Source organism: Ursus arctos, unplaced genomic scaffold, assembly GCF_023065955.2.
Source record: "Ursus arctos isolate Adak ecotype North America unplaced genomic scaffold, UrsArc2.0 scaffold_3, whole genome shotgun sequence".
Classification (NCBI taxonomy): domain Eukaryota; kingdom Metazoa; phylum Chordata; class Mammalia; order Carnivora; family Ursidae; genus Ursus; species Ursus arctos.
The window spans coordinates 80,173,192-80,187,703 of NW_026622985.1; the positions used below are offsets into that span (position 1 = coordinate 80,173,192).

The 14,512-nt window shown below is 47.7% G+C and overlaps 1 protein-coding gene across 1 annotated transcript; it reads left to right on the forward strand.

The window, feature by feature from the left end:
• The first annotated feature begins 225 nt into the window (after nt 1-225).
• SMKR1 (small lysine rich protein 1) lies at nt 226-9,972 on the forward strand. The gene is made up of 3 exons (XM_026510973.4): nt 226-395; nt 471-519; nt 7,338-9,972. The coding sequence occupies exons 2-3, from the start codon at nt 517-519 to the stop codon at nt 7,533-7,535; spliced, it is 201 nt and encodes a 66-aa protein (XP_026366758.1). The 5' UTR covers nt 226-395; nt 471-516; the 3' UTR covers nt 7,536-9,972.
• The last annotated feature ends 4,540 nt before the right edge of the window (nt 9,973-14,512 follow it).

Genomic DNA, 14,512 nt, shown 5'->3' on the forward strand with positions numbered 1-14,512 from the left:
CGAGGTGAAGTGGCACAGCCAGCGCGGCGACGCCGGCAGGGGACCGCGGACCGATTGCGCCGCCGGTCCCAACAGCTGGGCGCCGGGCCCCGGTGTCCCGGCAACAGGTAAACACCGCGTGGCCCCGCCCCTCGCGGCGCGCGCCGCCCGGCGTTTGTACGCGCGGCCCCGCCGGCTCCCGCGAGCGCGGCGCCCTCGAGTCCCCCGGGCGTGCTCGCCGTGAGTCACGCGGCCCGCGGCCTCCGTGCGGTCGGTGCCCAGGCTCCGCGTGGCGGCGGCTGGGTGGCTGGCTGCCCCCTAACCCCGCCGGGCTCCTCTGAGCGTCTGGGGCTCCTGAGAAGCGTGGCGAGGTCCCGGGCCCGGGACGGTTCGCTGGCGTGTGCGGAGGCAGCCCGGTAGGCGGCAGGGATGGGCGCGGGGGCGCCGCCCCCAGGCGACGCGGAGAACTGGGCTCTCTCTCTTTATTTCAGGACTGGGAACCCATGCCACACTCACCTGCTCGACTGAGGAATTACCATGGTAATACACGCCTTATTTAAGTATAAGAAATTCCGAGGCTTTCGCTAAATTAGTTTAATACCGTTCTGTCTCGTCGGGGCACACTTTACCAAGATTTGTTACCCACGCCGGGAGATTGGCACCTCCGTCTCCTGTCGTTGTGGGGGGGTGTCCAACCTAGTGGTCTGAACACTTGGGGTACAAAGATGACGGGGGAGACGGGTTGCCCAGGTGGTCTGCGCGCGCCAAAGGGGACAGCGAAGCAGGATCAGGCTGAGCCCTCTTTTTGTGAGTTGGTTAGCTTTCGTTCCTTGGTTCCTTTGAGCCACTTTCATAACCACATGTGTGGGAAATAAAGAGAGGCTGGTACCAGGGTGTGAAACCCCAGAGTGCCAGCACCTGTCAACAGCGACTGGCCCAGGCACTTACCCCCTGCTGCCGCTGTCCTGGGTCCTGTGCAGTATTCTCCTTAGTGGATTAAGAGGCAGAGAACGAGCGCTGGTGCGACGCAGACTGCAGGCTCTAACGAGTGATTCTCTCTTCCAACCCTAGTTTGAGGAAAGGCTTTGGAGGAATTCTTTGGTGCAGGGAATTCTTGAATTTTATGCCCAGAAAGGCTTGCAACATCCTTAAACTTCCATGTCATCCCCAAGTCGTTGGCTCACAGAGTTGCTTCTTAAGCCAAACCACTGCAACCTGCCACTGAATCTCTCCACCAGAGAGCATTTCCCAACTGTGTTCAAAATCCAGGTCTTTTAACCACTACCTTCTCTGCACTTTCCAATGGCATGTTCATTCTCCTGGCCTCGAACTCATAAGCACTACTGTTCCTCAACCCTCATCTAGTCCGTTTCACCTGCTTCTCATCCTCACAGCTACCAGTCAAGTCCTGCCCTCCTTACCACCTGCCTGGACTCTGGCCATAGTTCACCTCGTCTGTCAAGGGGCTCTCCATCTCTTCTGTCCTCCTCCTCCACCAGTTCAATGGTCCCAGAATGGCTGTGACCTTGTAACCCCCACCCCAGGCCCTCAGGAATTTCCACTTCGTGCTCAACTAAGTACTGCTCAGAGCCCAGGGTAAAGGGGCCTCAACCTCTTGAGTTTTATTTGCCATATTAACTTCTCTACTTTAAACAAAATGAAACAAAAAACACATCCTACATAGACCTACATTCTTCTTGAAGCCTCCTGCACCTGCCCCATCTCAAACTATTGATCTACTTTTCTTCAAGATGGGCCCAGCTCAGAAGTATCTCCTGCTGCCATATTGCTCCCCAAGCCCCCATGACCTTCCACACCTCACTTACAGAGCTTCACCTATTTCACCTTGGAAAGCCTCACTCCTTACCCCCATTTGACCCTAGTATAGAAAAGTGTTCGGTAAATCTGTGCTTCTTCTACTTCATTGCACATAAAAGCACTAAATAGCTGACTCTTGATTTAAATTGTGTCATTCCCCGGGTTACTGTGCATGGTTGGTACTGTCATTTTCTTTCAGAGCCCAGGGAACTGAAGCAAAAACAGCTTAATAAAACCGTTTAAGGTAATGGGTTCCCACTGGCCCTCGGATAAAAGTTAAACACCTTAGCTTCCAAGGCCTGCAAGCCAGAGTTGCACACTGCCTACCTTCCCAGCCTAAACTCCCCTCACTCTGCGCCCCCACCAGGGTTGCTTAGAGGCCAGCCACACTGACCTTCTTTGAGAGGGCCCTTCAATTTGGCATGTTCCTCCAGCCTCAGAGCTTTCGCACAAGCTGTGTGCCCGGGAATTCCCTGCCCCTCAGCCCACAGGCTGCTGTTCAGGAACCCTTCTTCCTTCCTGTCCCAGATTAGGTCACTCCCTCTCCATCCCGTGTCATTATAATGGCAGGTACCCTGGGCTCTCGCTCATAGGAGAGTGAGTAAATGTGTTTGTAATTTGTCCCTCACCGGACTGTAAGCCTCATGAAGACAGGAGCCCAGAACTGCAGGTCCTGGTGCTCAGTAGGTATTTGCTACATATTTGTTGAATGAATGAAGGAGGCATCTTAAAATTCAGAAAAACAGATATCTCCATTTGCTTTCTAAATCCTGGGACTGAATTGCATCTGAGTTGCAGTGTATTCACTCAGCAAATATCTTTTCATACCTACAAATGTGCCAGACATTGGTCTAGGCCCTAGGAATTCAGTGGTGACCTCATAGACAAACTTCTAGGAAACAAACAATAAACACATGAACAAAATAGCACGGTTAAATAGAGGAGTGTGCTTGGGTCAGGAGCTAGAAAGTGGCAGCGCTGAGAGGGTTGTCGGGAAACCATCCATACCCCCTCCGCCCTTGCCTGGGACAGTCCCAATTTATGTTTGTTGAAGTGTCTTGGTTTGGACAATAAATTATATGGTCACCCTAGTTACAGATAGAATATAGACACAGTATCTGAGAGGGGTTTCTAAAGAGGTGATACTTGAACAGACCCCGCGCAAAGAGAAGTAACAAATGATTTCCCCTGTGAAGGTCTGCAGGAGGAGGCGGGAGCGGGGGCCACTGAGCAGGCTGGGGAACTAGAAGGGAGGCCAGTGTGGCGGGAGCCAGTGGTCCTCATTGTAATGGAGTTGGGAGAGTTTCAAGTCGGGAGCTATGTGTTCTGGGACCGGAAGCCGCCAGGAGCCGTGGAGTTGTACTGAACCGACCCAACCAGCTGGGAAACTGAAAGTTTGCACTCACAAAAATTTCTTAACAGATTTATTGAGGTATGAGTGATGTACAATAAACTGCACATATTTTAATGTACAATTTGATAAGTGTGGCATCTCTATGCTCCCGTTAAGCCATCACTGCAATCAAAGTAACAAACCTGTTGATCACCCCGGAAGTCTCCTTGTGCTTCTCTGGAATCGGTCCTTTTTTCTTGCTTCTCTGTGTAGCGCCCCCCCTCTTCACCTCCCATCCCGGGCAACCGCTGATCTGCCCTGCCTGTATAGATTAGTTTGTAATTTGTAGGATTTTTTATATATGGAATTATACAGTATGTATGGGGTTTTTTTGGTCTGGCTTCTGTCACTCGTATAATTATTATTATTTTTTAAGATTTTATTTTCTTAAGTAATCTCTACACCCAACATGGGGCTCGAACCCACAGCCCTGAGATCAAGAATCGCGCGCTTCACCGACTGAGCCAGCCAGGCATCCCTCACTTGTAGAATTATTTTTAAATTCGCCCATGTTGTAGTTGTAGCATGCGTCAGTAGTTAGTCCTGTTTTTTGCTGAGTGCGTTCCAGTGTATGGTTATACCACAGTTTATCCGTTCTCTCACTGGTGGACTTTTGGGCCGTTTGCAGTTTTTAGCTAGCACAGACTTACTACAAACATTGCGTGCACAAGTCTTAGAATGGATATACACTTTCATTTCTCTTGGTAAATACCTAGCCCTGGAATGGCTGCAGCATACGGGAGGTTTGTTTTTAACCTTTTAAAGAAACTGCCGAACTGTTTTCCGGAGTGGCTGTTTGATTTTAGATTCCCACCAACAGCGTAGGAGAGTGCCGATCCTCCCTGTGCTCACCAACACTTGGTGCTGGTCGGTCTTTGTAACCTGAGCCATTCTAATGAGCATGCGCTGTATCTCACTGTGGTTTTAATTAGATTTCCTTAATGACTTGATGTTGAGTATCTTTTCATGCGCGTATTGGCCGTTTGTATATCTTCTTTGGGAAAATATCTGTTCAAATCTTTTGACCATGTTTTATTGTTTTCTGTTTTGTTTTTGTTGTTGTTGTTGCTGTTGTTGTTGTTTTTACTGTGTTTTGAGAGTCCCTTATCCATTCTGGATATAAGGGCTTTATCAGATATAGGTTTGTAAATATTTTCTCCCAGTCTGTGGTTTAGCTTTTCTTTTTCCTTTTTTTGTTAAAGATTTTACTCATTCATTCATTTGACAGAGAGATACACAGAGAGAGCATGAGCAGGGGGAGAGGCAGAGGCAGAGGGAGAGGGAGAAGCCGACTTCCTGCTGAGCCAGGAGCCAGAGTGGGGCTCCATCATGGCCTGAGCCAAAGGCAGACGCTTAACCATCTGAGCCACCCAGGCGCCCAGCTTTTCATTTTCTTTTTTCTTTTTTTTTTTTTTTTAAGATTTTATTTATTTATTCTACAGAGATAGAGACAGCCAGTGAGAGAGGGAACACAAGCAGGGGGAGTGGGAGAGGAAGAAGCAGGCTCATAGCGGAGGAGCCTGATGTGGGGCTCGATCCCACAACACCGGGATCACGCCCTGAGCCGAAGGCAGACGCTTAACCACTGTGCCACCCAGGTGCCCCACCAGCTTTTCATTTTCTTAACAATATCTTTTGAAAAGCACAAGTTTTTAATTTTGATGGTGAATTTATCAATTTGCCCTTTATGGATTGTGCTTTGATGTCAGATCGAAGAAATCTTTGTCTAACCTAAGATCATAAAGGTTTTCTCCTGTATTTTCTTCTAGGACTTTTATACTTTTTGGTTTTATATTTAGGTGTATGAGCCATTTTGAGTTAATTTTTGTATATGGTACAAGCATGGATTGAGCTTCGTCTTTTTGCAAATGCATATGCATTGTTCCAGCCCCATATTTTGAAAAAATTACTGTTGCTGAATTGTTGAGCGCGATGGTCAAGAAAGAATTCTCGAGATGTTTTAGGTGCAATTTAGTAAGTTTATTTAAATAGCACAGGGACAGGACCCGTGGGCAGAAAGAGCTGCACATTTGTTGTACAAAGCCGGTGGTTATATGCTTAGTGCTCAAGGGGGAAGCGACATGCTGGGAGTATTAGATCATAAATGTTTTCTTTGAATTTCTACTCATAAAACTACTTTCTCAAGATTTCTCTGGTGCTTATCATTCAGCTCAATATTAACTATCGGTGAGATTTACAGGCAGTCACGAGACCCTCTAAGGATGTAGCAACCAGTGTGTATTTGATCCTTATCGGAACTATGCAGGCTAGAGTTCAGCCTTCTGGGCTAAAGAACATTTTTTCTGCTTCTATCCCTCATCAGTTATCCTTGCTCTATCGAATTGCTTTTGCACTTTCGTTGGAAAGCAGTTGTTCATCTATGTGTGGACCTACTTTTGGATCTTTATTCTGTTCCATTGATCTGTTTGTCTATCTTGACACCAGTATTGTCTGAATACTGTCTGGATACTGTAGCTTTATAATAATTCTTGAAATAGTAGCATTCGTCCTTCAACTTTGCTCTTTTTCAAAGTCCTTTGCATTTCCATATGAATTTTAGGGTCAGTTTGCCAATTTCTACAAAAAGATGAGAACTTGGAATCAAAATATCAAACTTTCGTGTGAGTTTTAGTTAGCAAACTATTTTAGAAATTAAAACACTTTTTGGGGGGCATTTATTCCAGGTAAGTCATATGGTTGACATGCAACAAAGTATAAAATCATAAATAAAGCCAAGACAATTTTAAGAGCTTATGGCAGTGTACGTCCTACACCGCAAGGGGATCTTTTATCAGGAGGTACGGTTATCATATGGGTTTTCATATTGTTGTTTTGTTTTTTTTTTTTAATTTGGATCTCCACATGAAAGCCAGGCCACTGTTGCAAGATACTTCTCATCTTCATTCCTGGGTTTTGTATCTTGGAGTGTATTCCATTTCACTTAACAAAAATGTATTTTAGTGTTTTTAACACATTGACTATGTTTCTCTTCGTTTAGCCTGGGACATTTTTAAAGTGAGATGCTATCGACACGGCATCTATTTTATACAAATATTTAGCCCTTGCAGGTGTTCTTGACAACTCACACATTCCTTTCCTTTCCCTTGCCTAGAAGAGACACTTTCTAAATAATACACCTCCATTTGTTACTTTATGCATGGGGGGGGTCATAGGACCTAGAGAAGTCAACTCAGCTTTGTGCGGCTCTCTCAGAACCTCAGATAGTTTATTCCCACGTTAGGATGGTATCCAGTCCTTTTCCCAGAAGGCACTGGCCAGGCAGCACGGTCATGGCCAGAGCACAGGTGCTGAGCTGGTGGACGCTGGCTTGCACGGTGACCTTGCTGAGCCTCCATTTTTCCATTTTTAAGACGGGAATAATGCCTCTCTCCCTCAAAACACAGCTCGGAGGACTAGTGGTGATAAAGTGATGGGGACAATCACTTACTGTTCCTTCATGTCAGACACTATGCTAAGTGCCTTGTATTGGTCTCAACCCTCATGACTGCTTAATGAGATAGTGGCTACGACGTCACAAATGCCAAAATACGTGTTGGCATCCGATTATCTAATGTTCTTAATTCACTTTTTATTATGAAAGTGTCTATACATACACAAAAAGAGAAGAGTAAAATGGATCCCCATATATTCATTTCTCAGACTCAAATTGTCAGGATTTTGCCACGTGTGCTTCATCTGTCTTTCGGGGAGAGGTGGGGGAGCTGCAGTATTTTAAAGCAAATCTGAGGCCTTCTTTCAGATTTTAGTGTGCATCTCTGAAATGTGTAAACCTTTTCTTCCATGACCCAATGCCATTATCAGACCTAACAGAATTAATAATTCCTTGATATTACCAAATGTCCCTGATTGCCTAAAAATGTCTTTTTACAGTTTGCTCAAATCAGTGCAAACAAGGTCCACACGATGGCTAGATTAGGTCGGGTCACCTTTAATCTGGGTGCTTAATACACGTTTGTTGAATTAGATTGCATGTGACATCTCTTCTCACTCCATGCAAAAATTTTTGTTATTGTTACAGTTTTTTTCTTTTCAGGAGCTACTTTTCTGATGTTCAGTAGGAAATGTTGAAAATTATTTCAGGGTTATAGAACCTAATTTATGCCCCGTATATATTTGTCTTTGAAAGCCAGGTAAAGGGAAACGAGGAAAAGGCCGAGGCAAGTCTCGCGGGAAGAAGCCAAAGAAACCGGAAGTGGACATTCTCAGCCCAGCCGCCATGCTGAACCTCTACTACATCGCCCACAACGTTGCCGACTGCCTGCAGCTGCGAGGCTTCCGCTGGCCAGGTGCTCCCAAATCCAAGAAGGGGAAAAACAAGACTTAATATAGCATTGCACAGAGAGCAGAACTTGGGAAGAGAAATCAGGATAACACAACTACTGCAAGCAAAATAGACTTTACTGAAGACAATTCGAGATGCAAGCTAAGTGTGCTTTTTCTGTGGTAGTTCATGATAAAGAAATGCATTTTACTTCCCAGCTAAACTCAGCTATAGTTAGCCAGTTTGCTTTTTCAGAAGTCGTCAAGGGGGAAACAAGTCTGAGTAATTCCTACCGAGCGTGGTGGAATTGATAGGAGTTTAAAAATTATTATACTTCTGGGTCAGAATAAACTTTGTTCTCAAAAGGCAGTTCTAGCCTGCATGAATTATTTTCTTTTGGCAAAAGGGGTTTGTTATATAGAAAAGTTTTGGCTGGGGCATCTGAGTGGCTCAGTTGGTCAATCCCCCGACTCTCCTTTTTGGCTCAAGTCTTGATCTCAGTGTGGTGAGTTCAAGACCCTTCATTGGGCTCCATGCTGGAATGGAGGATTTGCTTATGAACAGTCTTTCTTGGGCACTGTTTCCCCCTCTTTTTCAGGAAAAATAACGAATACTTTGTTTCTGTAATTCTCAGCAGCCTGACTCTCCGCTGCTTTTAATTAGCCAGAGACACCGGTGGAGACTGAGATCGTCACTCCTGCTCTGACCTTGCTAGGGCATATAAACAAATGACGCAAAGGAGCTGACGGGGACCGCGTCCCGGTGCCGGGAAAGGGAGCGAATCGGCACACATCTCTCCCTTCTTTCTGTTTCACTGGACTCTTCTCCACACTTTTCCTCCACTCTTACATCTTCCTTCCACCTTCTGCAGCCTTCCTTTTAACCGTGGCTGACTGTGAGTTATGGAACTGGTGCTAGAAACTTGCCATGGGCATTCTGCTGCTATTCCATGATCTCCCCAGTCTGTGCGGAGACACGTAAGAGGAAAAACTGCAGTGCTTTCTCTGCACTCCCAAAGGCCTAAAAGCCCCAAATGTGAAACTTGGAAGGAAAGGCATTTTGAAGTAGAAACACCATCTCTGAATCACTTAGCATTCCATCCCTGCTTCTGCTCTGTCTTCTGGCGTGTCGCACCACGTTCCCGACGCTCACACCTGCACTGTGGTCTCCAGTCGCAGCTGTGAGCCCGATGCCGATTCCTCTAAGGCAGCAGCCATCCGGGGATGACCTCGTTTGTCTGAATTACTTATAATGATGCCGCAGGTTGCCTGGCGAGGATCTCAAAGATTCACGAAGTCTGCTAAGAAAGGCTGCACGCTAGGACCCGGGATTTCATAAATATCAGAGGAAAAAAGGAAATCACACACATCCTTGTACTAGAGAAGTGGGGTGCTCGCGCCGCCTGTGAGTTTGAGGGGAGCGACATGCCTCTGGCTGTCGCATCTGTGCAGACTCCGTGTGCGACCTTGACTAGTTGCCAGAGGAGCCCTCGCCCGCTCAGGTGAAGGTTGGTGCCGCTCTTAACCTGAAGGGGGCCCCTCTCGGTTCTCTGTGGACCGGCTTTGGGAAGGGGACGCCTTCCCACTCTGCTAGACACTGCTGGGGCGGATCCGAATGGTTTGTGTTTGTGGACACACTAACTCCAGGTCAGTCCTCCTCAAACTTGAGCAGGCAGCACGGTCCGCTGGAGGATGGGTCAAAGCCCCGGAGGGCGGCGGTTCGGGAACTTGCGCGCCCGCTAACTGCCCAGCTTGCGCTGCTGCTGGACCACGTCCGGGGAGGCGCTTGGCTCTGGTTAACACTGTCTAACCAGATGCTAAACTGCTCGTTGAGTCTTTCGACTTGTAGGATGTCGCATGCCCTTCTCGGACTCGCTTGGTTCAGGAGCTGCTGTCTGAGCAGTAACGCTTATTGGAATGCTGGGGCAGTAGCATTTGCAGAGCTTTTTCTGATCTTGTCCCCAGCATGGATGACATCATCTAAGGAGCTAGAGACATGCCAGGAGGCAGACATTTAAAGGCTAAGGAGATATCTGGAAGTGCAGATGCTTTCTTCTCTTGAGATGGTTGAATGATGAGCAGAAAGGCTAGTAAGCACTGCAACAGAGGGGGTACTGATCTGAGCGGATGGCGCACGCTTTACACCAAGCGGAGGAGGCTGAGCCCAGGTCCCATCATGACCTAGGGCAGTTAGCTTCTGTTTCACCTTCGATGGTGTGTCTGCTGTGTTATCATGACAGAGACACTGCGGACCAAAATCCACAAAGAACATTATTGGGAAAGTGAGGAAAAAATGAATATAGGCTTTAAAATAATAGCGTATTGATGTAAATTTCTTGACCGCGATAATCTTATTGTGGTTATATGCCAGAACATTCTTGTCCTCAGGAGCTAAAGTATTTAGGGAGAAGCGTAATGATATATGCAACTTACTTTGAAATGTTTCAGGAAAAAAGTGTGCATGTGTGTGTGTCTGTATAAAATATATATTTCAACATGTTGCCACGTTTGCACTCTATATGTATGTAAGATACACATATATGCATATATAATATCTACACTTGTCTAATATGCATATGTATATAGAGATCCACAGATTAACATTTTGCCACATTTGCTCACTATGACTACATGTATATAGGAAATATACATATATATGTATGTTTACATATGGATACATATAGATACACGGTGTGTGCACGTGCACATATGACAAAATGTTAGTTCCTGAATCTAGGTCAGTGTTCTCAACTGGGGGCATTTGGTGACGTCGGAGATATTTTCGGTTGTCTCGGTTGAGGGGATGCCCCCAGCCTCTAGTGCGTAAAGGTCAGGAATGCTGCTAAACACCCGACAGTGCTCTGGGCAGGCTCCCCCAGCAACAAATTCTCCAGCCCCCAGAGCTGTGGTGCCAAGGTTGAGAACCCTGGTCTAGGTGAAGGGTCTGTGTGTTCACTGCACTTTCTTTCCACCTTTCTATAGGCTTGAGATTTTTAAAAAAATACAAAAGTGGCGTTCAAAAAAAAAAAAAAGGTGAGAGAGGAAAGGTGTGACAGAAAGGTGAGGAAGTGATGAAAAAAGCATAAGCAGATTCTTTCCAGGATCTTGTCTATACGGGGATGAATTACAGCTAGGGCAAAAGAAAGCACTCCTGTCAACCACACTAACACCCCCCCATCCCATGAAGAATTATCCTGGGTGTTCATGTTTAGTAATACCTGACCAGTAATACCAGCCCCGTCCCTCAGGCACAGCTGGTTGGAACAGCAGCAGCTCCTGACCCCTGAAAACTCCCCTGGCTGCTACGAGGGAGCCTGGTCTCTGGTGAGACCAGTGGGGTCCATCAGACCTCCGTCGTGTAAAGACCCAGAAAACGAGGCTCGAGGCTCGTAGGAAGCTGACGCTTGAAGGAAGCGTAGAAGGAGACCACAAACTACAGCTGGGGCCACAGGGGTCCCCGACAAGCTGACGTTGCGGGAAAGCGGACCTACAGTAAGCAGAACTCAGGAGGCAGAGGAGAGCTGTGTGGAGCGCGGAGGGAGGACCCGGCAGTGCTCTGGACCACTTCTGTCCTCCCCGCTCCCCCCCTCCAGCCTCGGACCGCAGGGCCGTGCGCACCTGGCTGTAAACCACGAGCGAGGTGAAGCGGACCTTCTCCCTGGGACACCCGCGGTGGCCGTGGGGAATCCAGGGAGAGGTCCTGCAGGCCCTGGGGAATTGGGGACGAGGGCTGCGAGAGGCGGGTTGGCCAGGAGCGCAGGTTCAGACGTGTTCAGTGCACGCTCATGGTTGGAACCAAGGGCTGTAGAAGTAAGAAAGTTCCGCTGAGTCAGGAGCCATGGGGACAGTCTCCTTTCATGGGACAGAAGGACGAGGAGGGACTGTCAGAGATAGAGGAGGAGGGCGAGAAGGTGAGGAAACCTGGAGAAAAGGGGGGTCTGCGGGGCCACACGCTGCAGAGATGTCGGGGAGCGTGAGAGAATGGGAACAGGGATCACGATCTGTTGGTTGAGGGGTCCTCCTGCGTCGCACAGACCCAAACCTCCTCGTCAGAATGCAGGGCTGCCCCTGCCCCGCAGTGCGTTCCTTACCTCCCCCTGGTGGTGGGAGGATGCGCGTGTCCCCGAGTTTCTGTGAGAGCCCGGGATGCCCCAGCTGGAAGCAGGGTCACCGCGGTGGCCGGAGGCTCCCGGTGGCTGGCAGACAGGCCCGCAGGGCCACCTGCTGTTGGCTTCGGGGGCTGCATCATGTTTTGTCTTGCAGGTCGAAGCCAGCTTGGGACTGATTTCTCCTCAGTTGACCTTCCTTACCTTGGTAATTCTGTATTGGCTATTGCCCTCTAACAATATGATATGATCATGTGTCCCTTCTGGCTCAAACATTCCCATGGTGACCCATTGCTCTTGGGATGAGGCCAAACTTCCCAGCAAGGTCCACAAGCACTGAGTGGTCAGGGCCCTGCCTCCTCCCTGCCTCCCAGCACATGTGTGCCCTCTTCTCAGCATTCCAGCCACTCCAGCTCCCTTCTGTCTCAGACATTTTGCTCATATTGTTCCCTTTGTGTAAGACACGATTCTCCCTTTCCCCGGCTAACTCCTGGCCACCCTTTAGATCCCACCTTTGTATCTTCTAAGAGAAGTCTCCCTGATCCTGGGCCAAAGCAGGCCATGTGCCCTGTGCACTCTGCAGGGCTCTGCATGTCTCCTTACTTTTTTTTAAGATTTTATTTATCCACTTGACAGCACAAGTAGGGGGAGCAGCAGGCAGAGGGAGAGGGAGAAGCAGGCTCCTCGCAGAGCAGGGAGCCCGATGCAGGGCTCGATCCCAGGACCCTGAGCCAAAGACAGACACGTAACCAACAGAGCCACCCAAGCGCCCCATGTCTCCATACTTTTACAATTAAATGGCTGATTGATGAATCGTTATTGTCTCTGCTAGAATGTAATTCTCTGATAGCAGGGCTTGTCGGCTTGTTGATGGCTTCCTTGTGCCTTGTGACACTGCCAGCACCCTGGCATATAAATACTTGTTGAAAGATTTTTCTAACAAGCTATTTATGCTACAGTAACAACCCCCAAATCTCAGTGGCTTAAAACAACAAAGGTTTATTTCTTATAAAAGCTTCAGTTCCTGGAGGGCTGACCCAAAGGTTTATTTCTCCCTCGGGCTCCATGTCCATTGAGGGTGGGCTGGTGGCCTGCCCCATGTCATCCTCACTCAAGGACCTGGGCTTACAGAGCAGCCAGCATTTGGGGTGTTGTAGGTTGCCAGGCAGGGAGAGGGAAAGAAAGAAATGTCAGTTGCACACGGGTTCTTAAAACTTCCCACCGGAAGTGACAGATCACTTATTTTATTGGCCAAAACGAGCCACATAGCCACACCTCACTTTAAGGGAGTGGGGAAATGCAATGCCACACATGCCCCATAGAGGAACCAGCAATATTTGCTGGACAGCGCTAATAACTCTCTGAAGCGTGCATTGCCCTTGTAATAAAAAAGACTCAGAAAACAAAAAAGGAAACACAGTTAAAAGGCCGAGAAACAAGTGGTACAGAGAGACAGATTCAAGAAGAAACGGACCCTCAGGATGCTGCATCTGTGCTCGTGTTCTGTTCACTGAGCTACCATAGAGGGGACCAAGGGACTAGGATACCTGAGCAAAGCAGAAGTTTTGTTTGGTTTTGTCTTTTTTTGTTTATTTGAGAGAGAGCGAGAGAGCGAGCACAAGTGGGGGAGGGGCACAGGGAGAGAGAATCTCAAGCAGACTCCACGATGAGTGTGGAGTCCGATGCGGGGCTCGATCCCAGAATCCTGACATCATGACCTGATCTGAAACGGAGAGTCTGATGCTCAGCCGACTGAGCCATCCAGGCGCCCGTAAAGCCGAGTTTTAAGTCTCAAAACTCTTCTTACCTCTGATCACGTTTTTTTCTCCAACTTCTAGAGAAACCGTTCAAATAAGATGACTGTTCTTAAAGATTTTATTTTGATTAATGTTTAAATTTATCACAATGAAACTCATAATCCAGCAATTACACTATTTGTGTTGAGACTCCATGCTTCCTGATTTCCTGCGTAAAAAGGAAGGCCTAAGATTTTGTCAGTTGCCAAAAAAAAAAAAATCTGAGCTCGACCTTTCCATTTGTTCAAGACAGAACAGCAATGAGAGTCCCATGAAGCATGAGTTCCTGCTCTGTGCTATCTTCTCAGTGACCTCCCCGAGTCATGGAACCTTAGCGATGACCTGTCACAGGAACTCTCTCTATAACCTGCTGTCAAAGCAGCATTTGGCCAGAGTTGGTCTGCTGGTGGATTTCAGCCGGCTCTCCCCTTCTACCTGCAAGGCTACAGAAAGGTCCATTCGCTCTGCCACGTGGCGGCCTTATACACCCCTAGAGACAGTTCTTGGTGGAGCGGACACCTGTCCTGCTCCAGGCCAAACACTCCAGTCCCTTCAACCACTTTTTACTTAATATGACTCCTCTTGGTCACCCTATTCTGGATCCTCCAGTGAGTCATTTCTCCTGTAGCTGGGATGGGGCACCTGCATTTCACATCCCAGTGAGGCCCTGGCCTCCTGAACTCTAGACTTTAGACCATCTTTCCAGTCCAGGCTGACATGAGGCTTTTGGAATAGATTTGTTCTTCATTTAAATAGCTTAAGGCTTCGTGTGGCCATGGTAGAAAATAGTTTGGTAGTTCCTCAAAAAGTTATAGAGTTACCGTACGATCCAGCAATTCCACTAAGAGGTACATACCCCAAAGCATTGAAAGCAGGGAGCCAAGCAGATACTTACACAACAACATTCATAGCAGCTTCACTCACAACAGCCAAAACGTGAAGCAAGCTAGGTGTCCATCAATAAGTGAAGGGATAAGCAAAATGTGGTCTGCGTAGACAATGGAGTCGTATTCAGTCTGAAAGAAGAAGGAAATTCTGATACATGGATGAACCTTGAAAATGTTATGCTATGTGAACTAAGCCAGATTCAAAAGGACAAATAGGGTATGACTCACTTACATGAGTTCTCTCGAATAGAT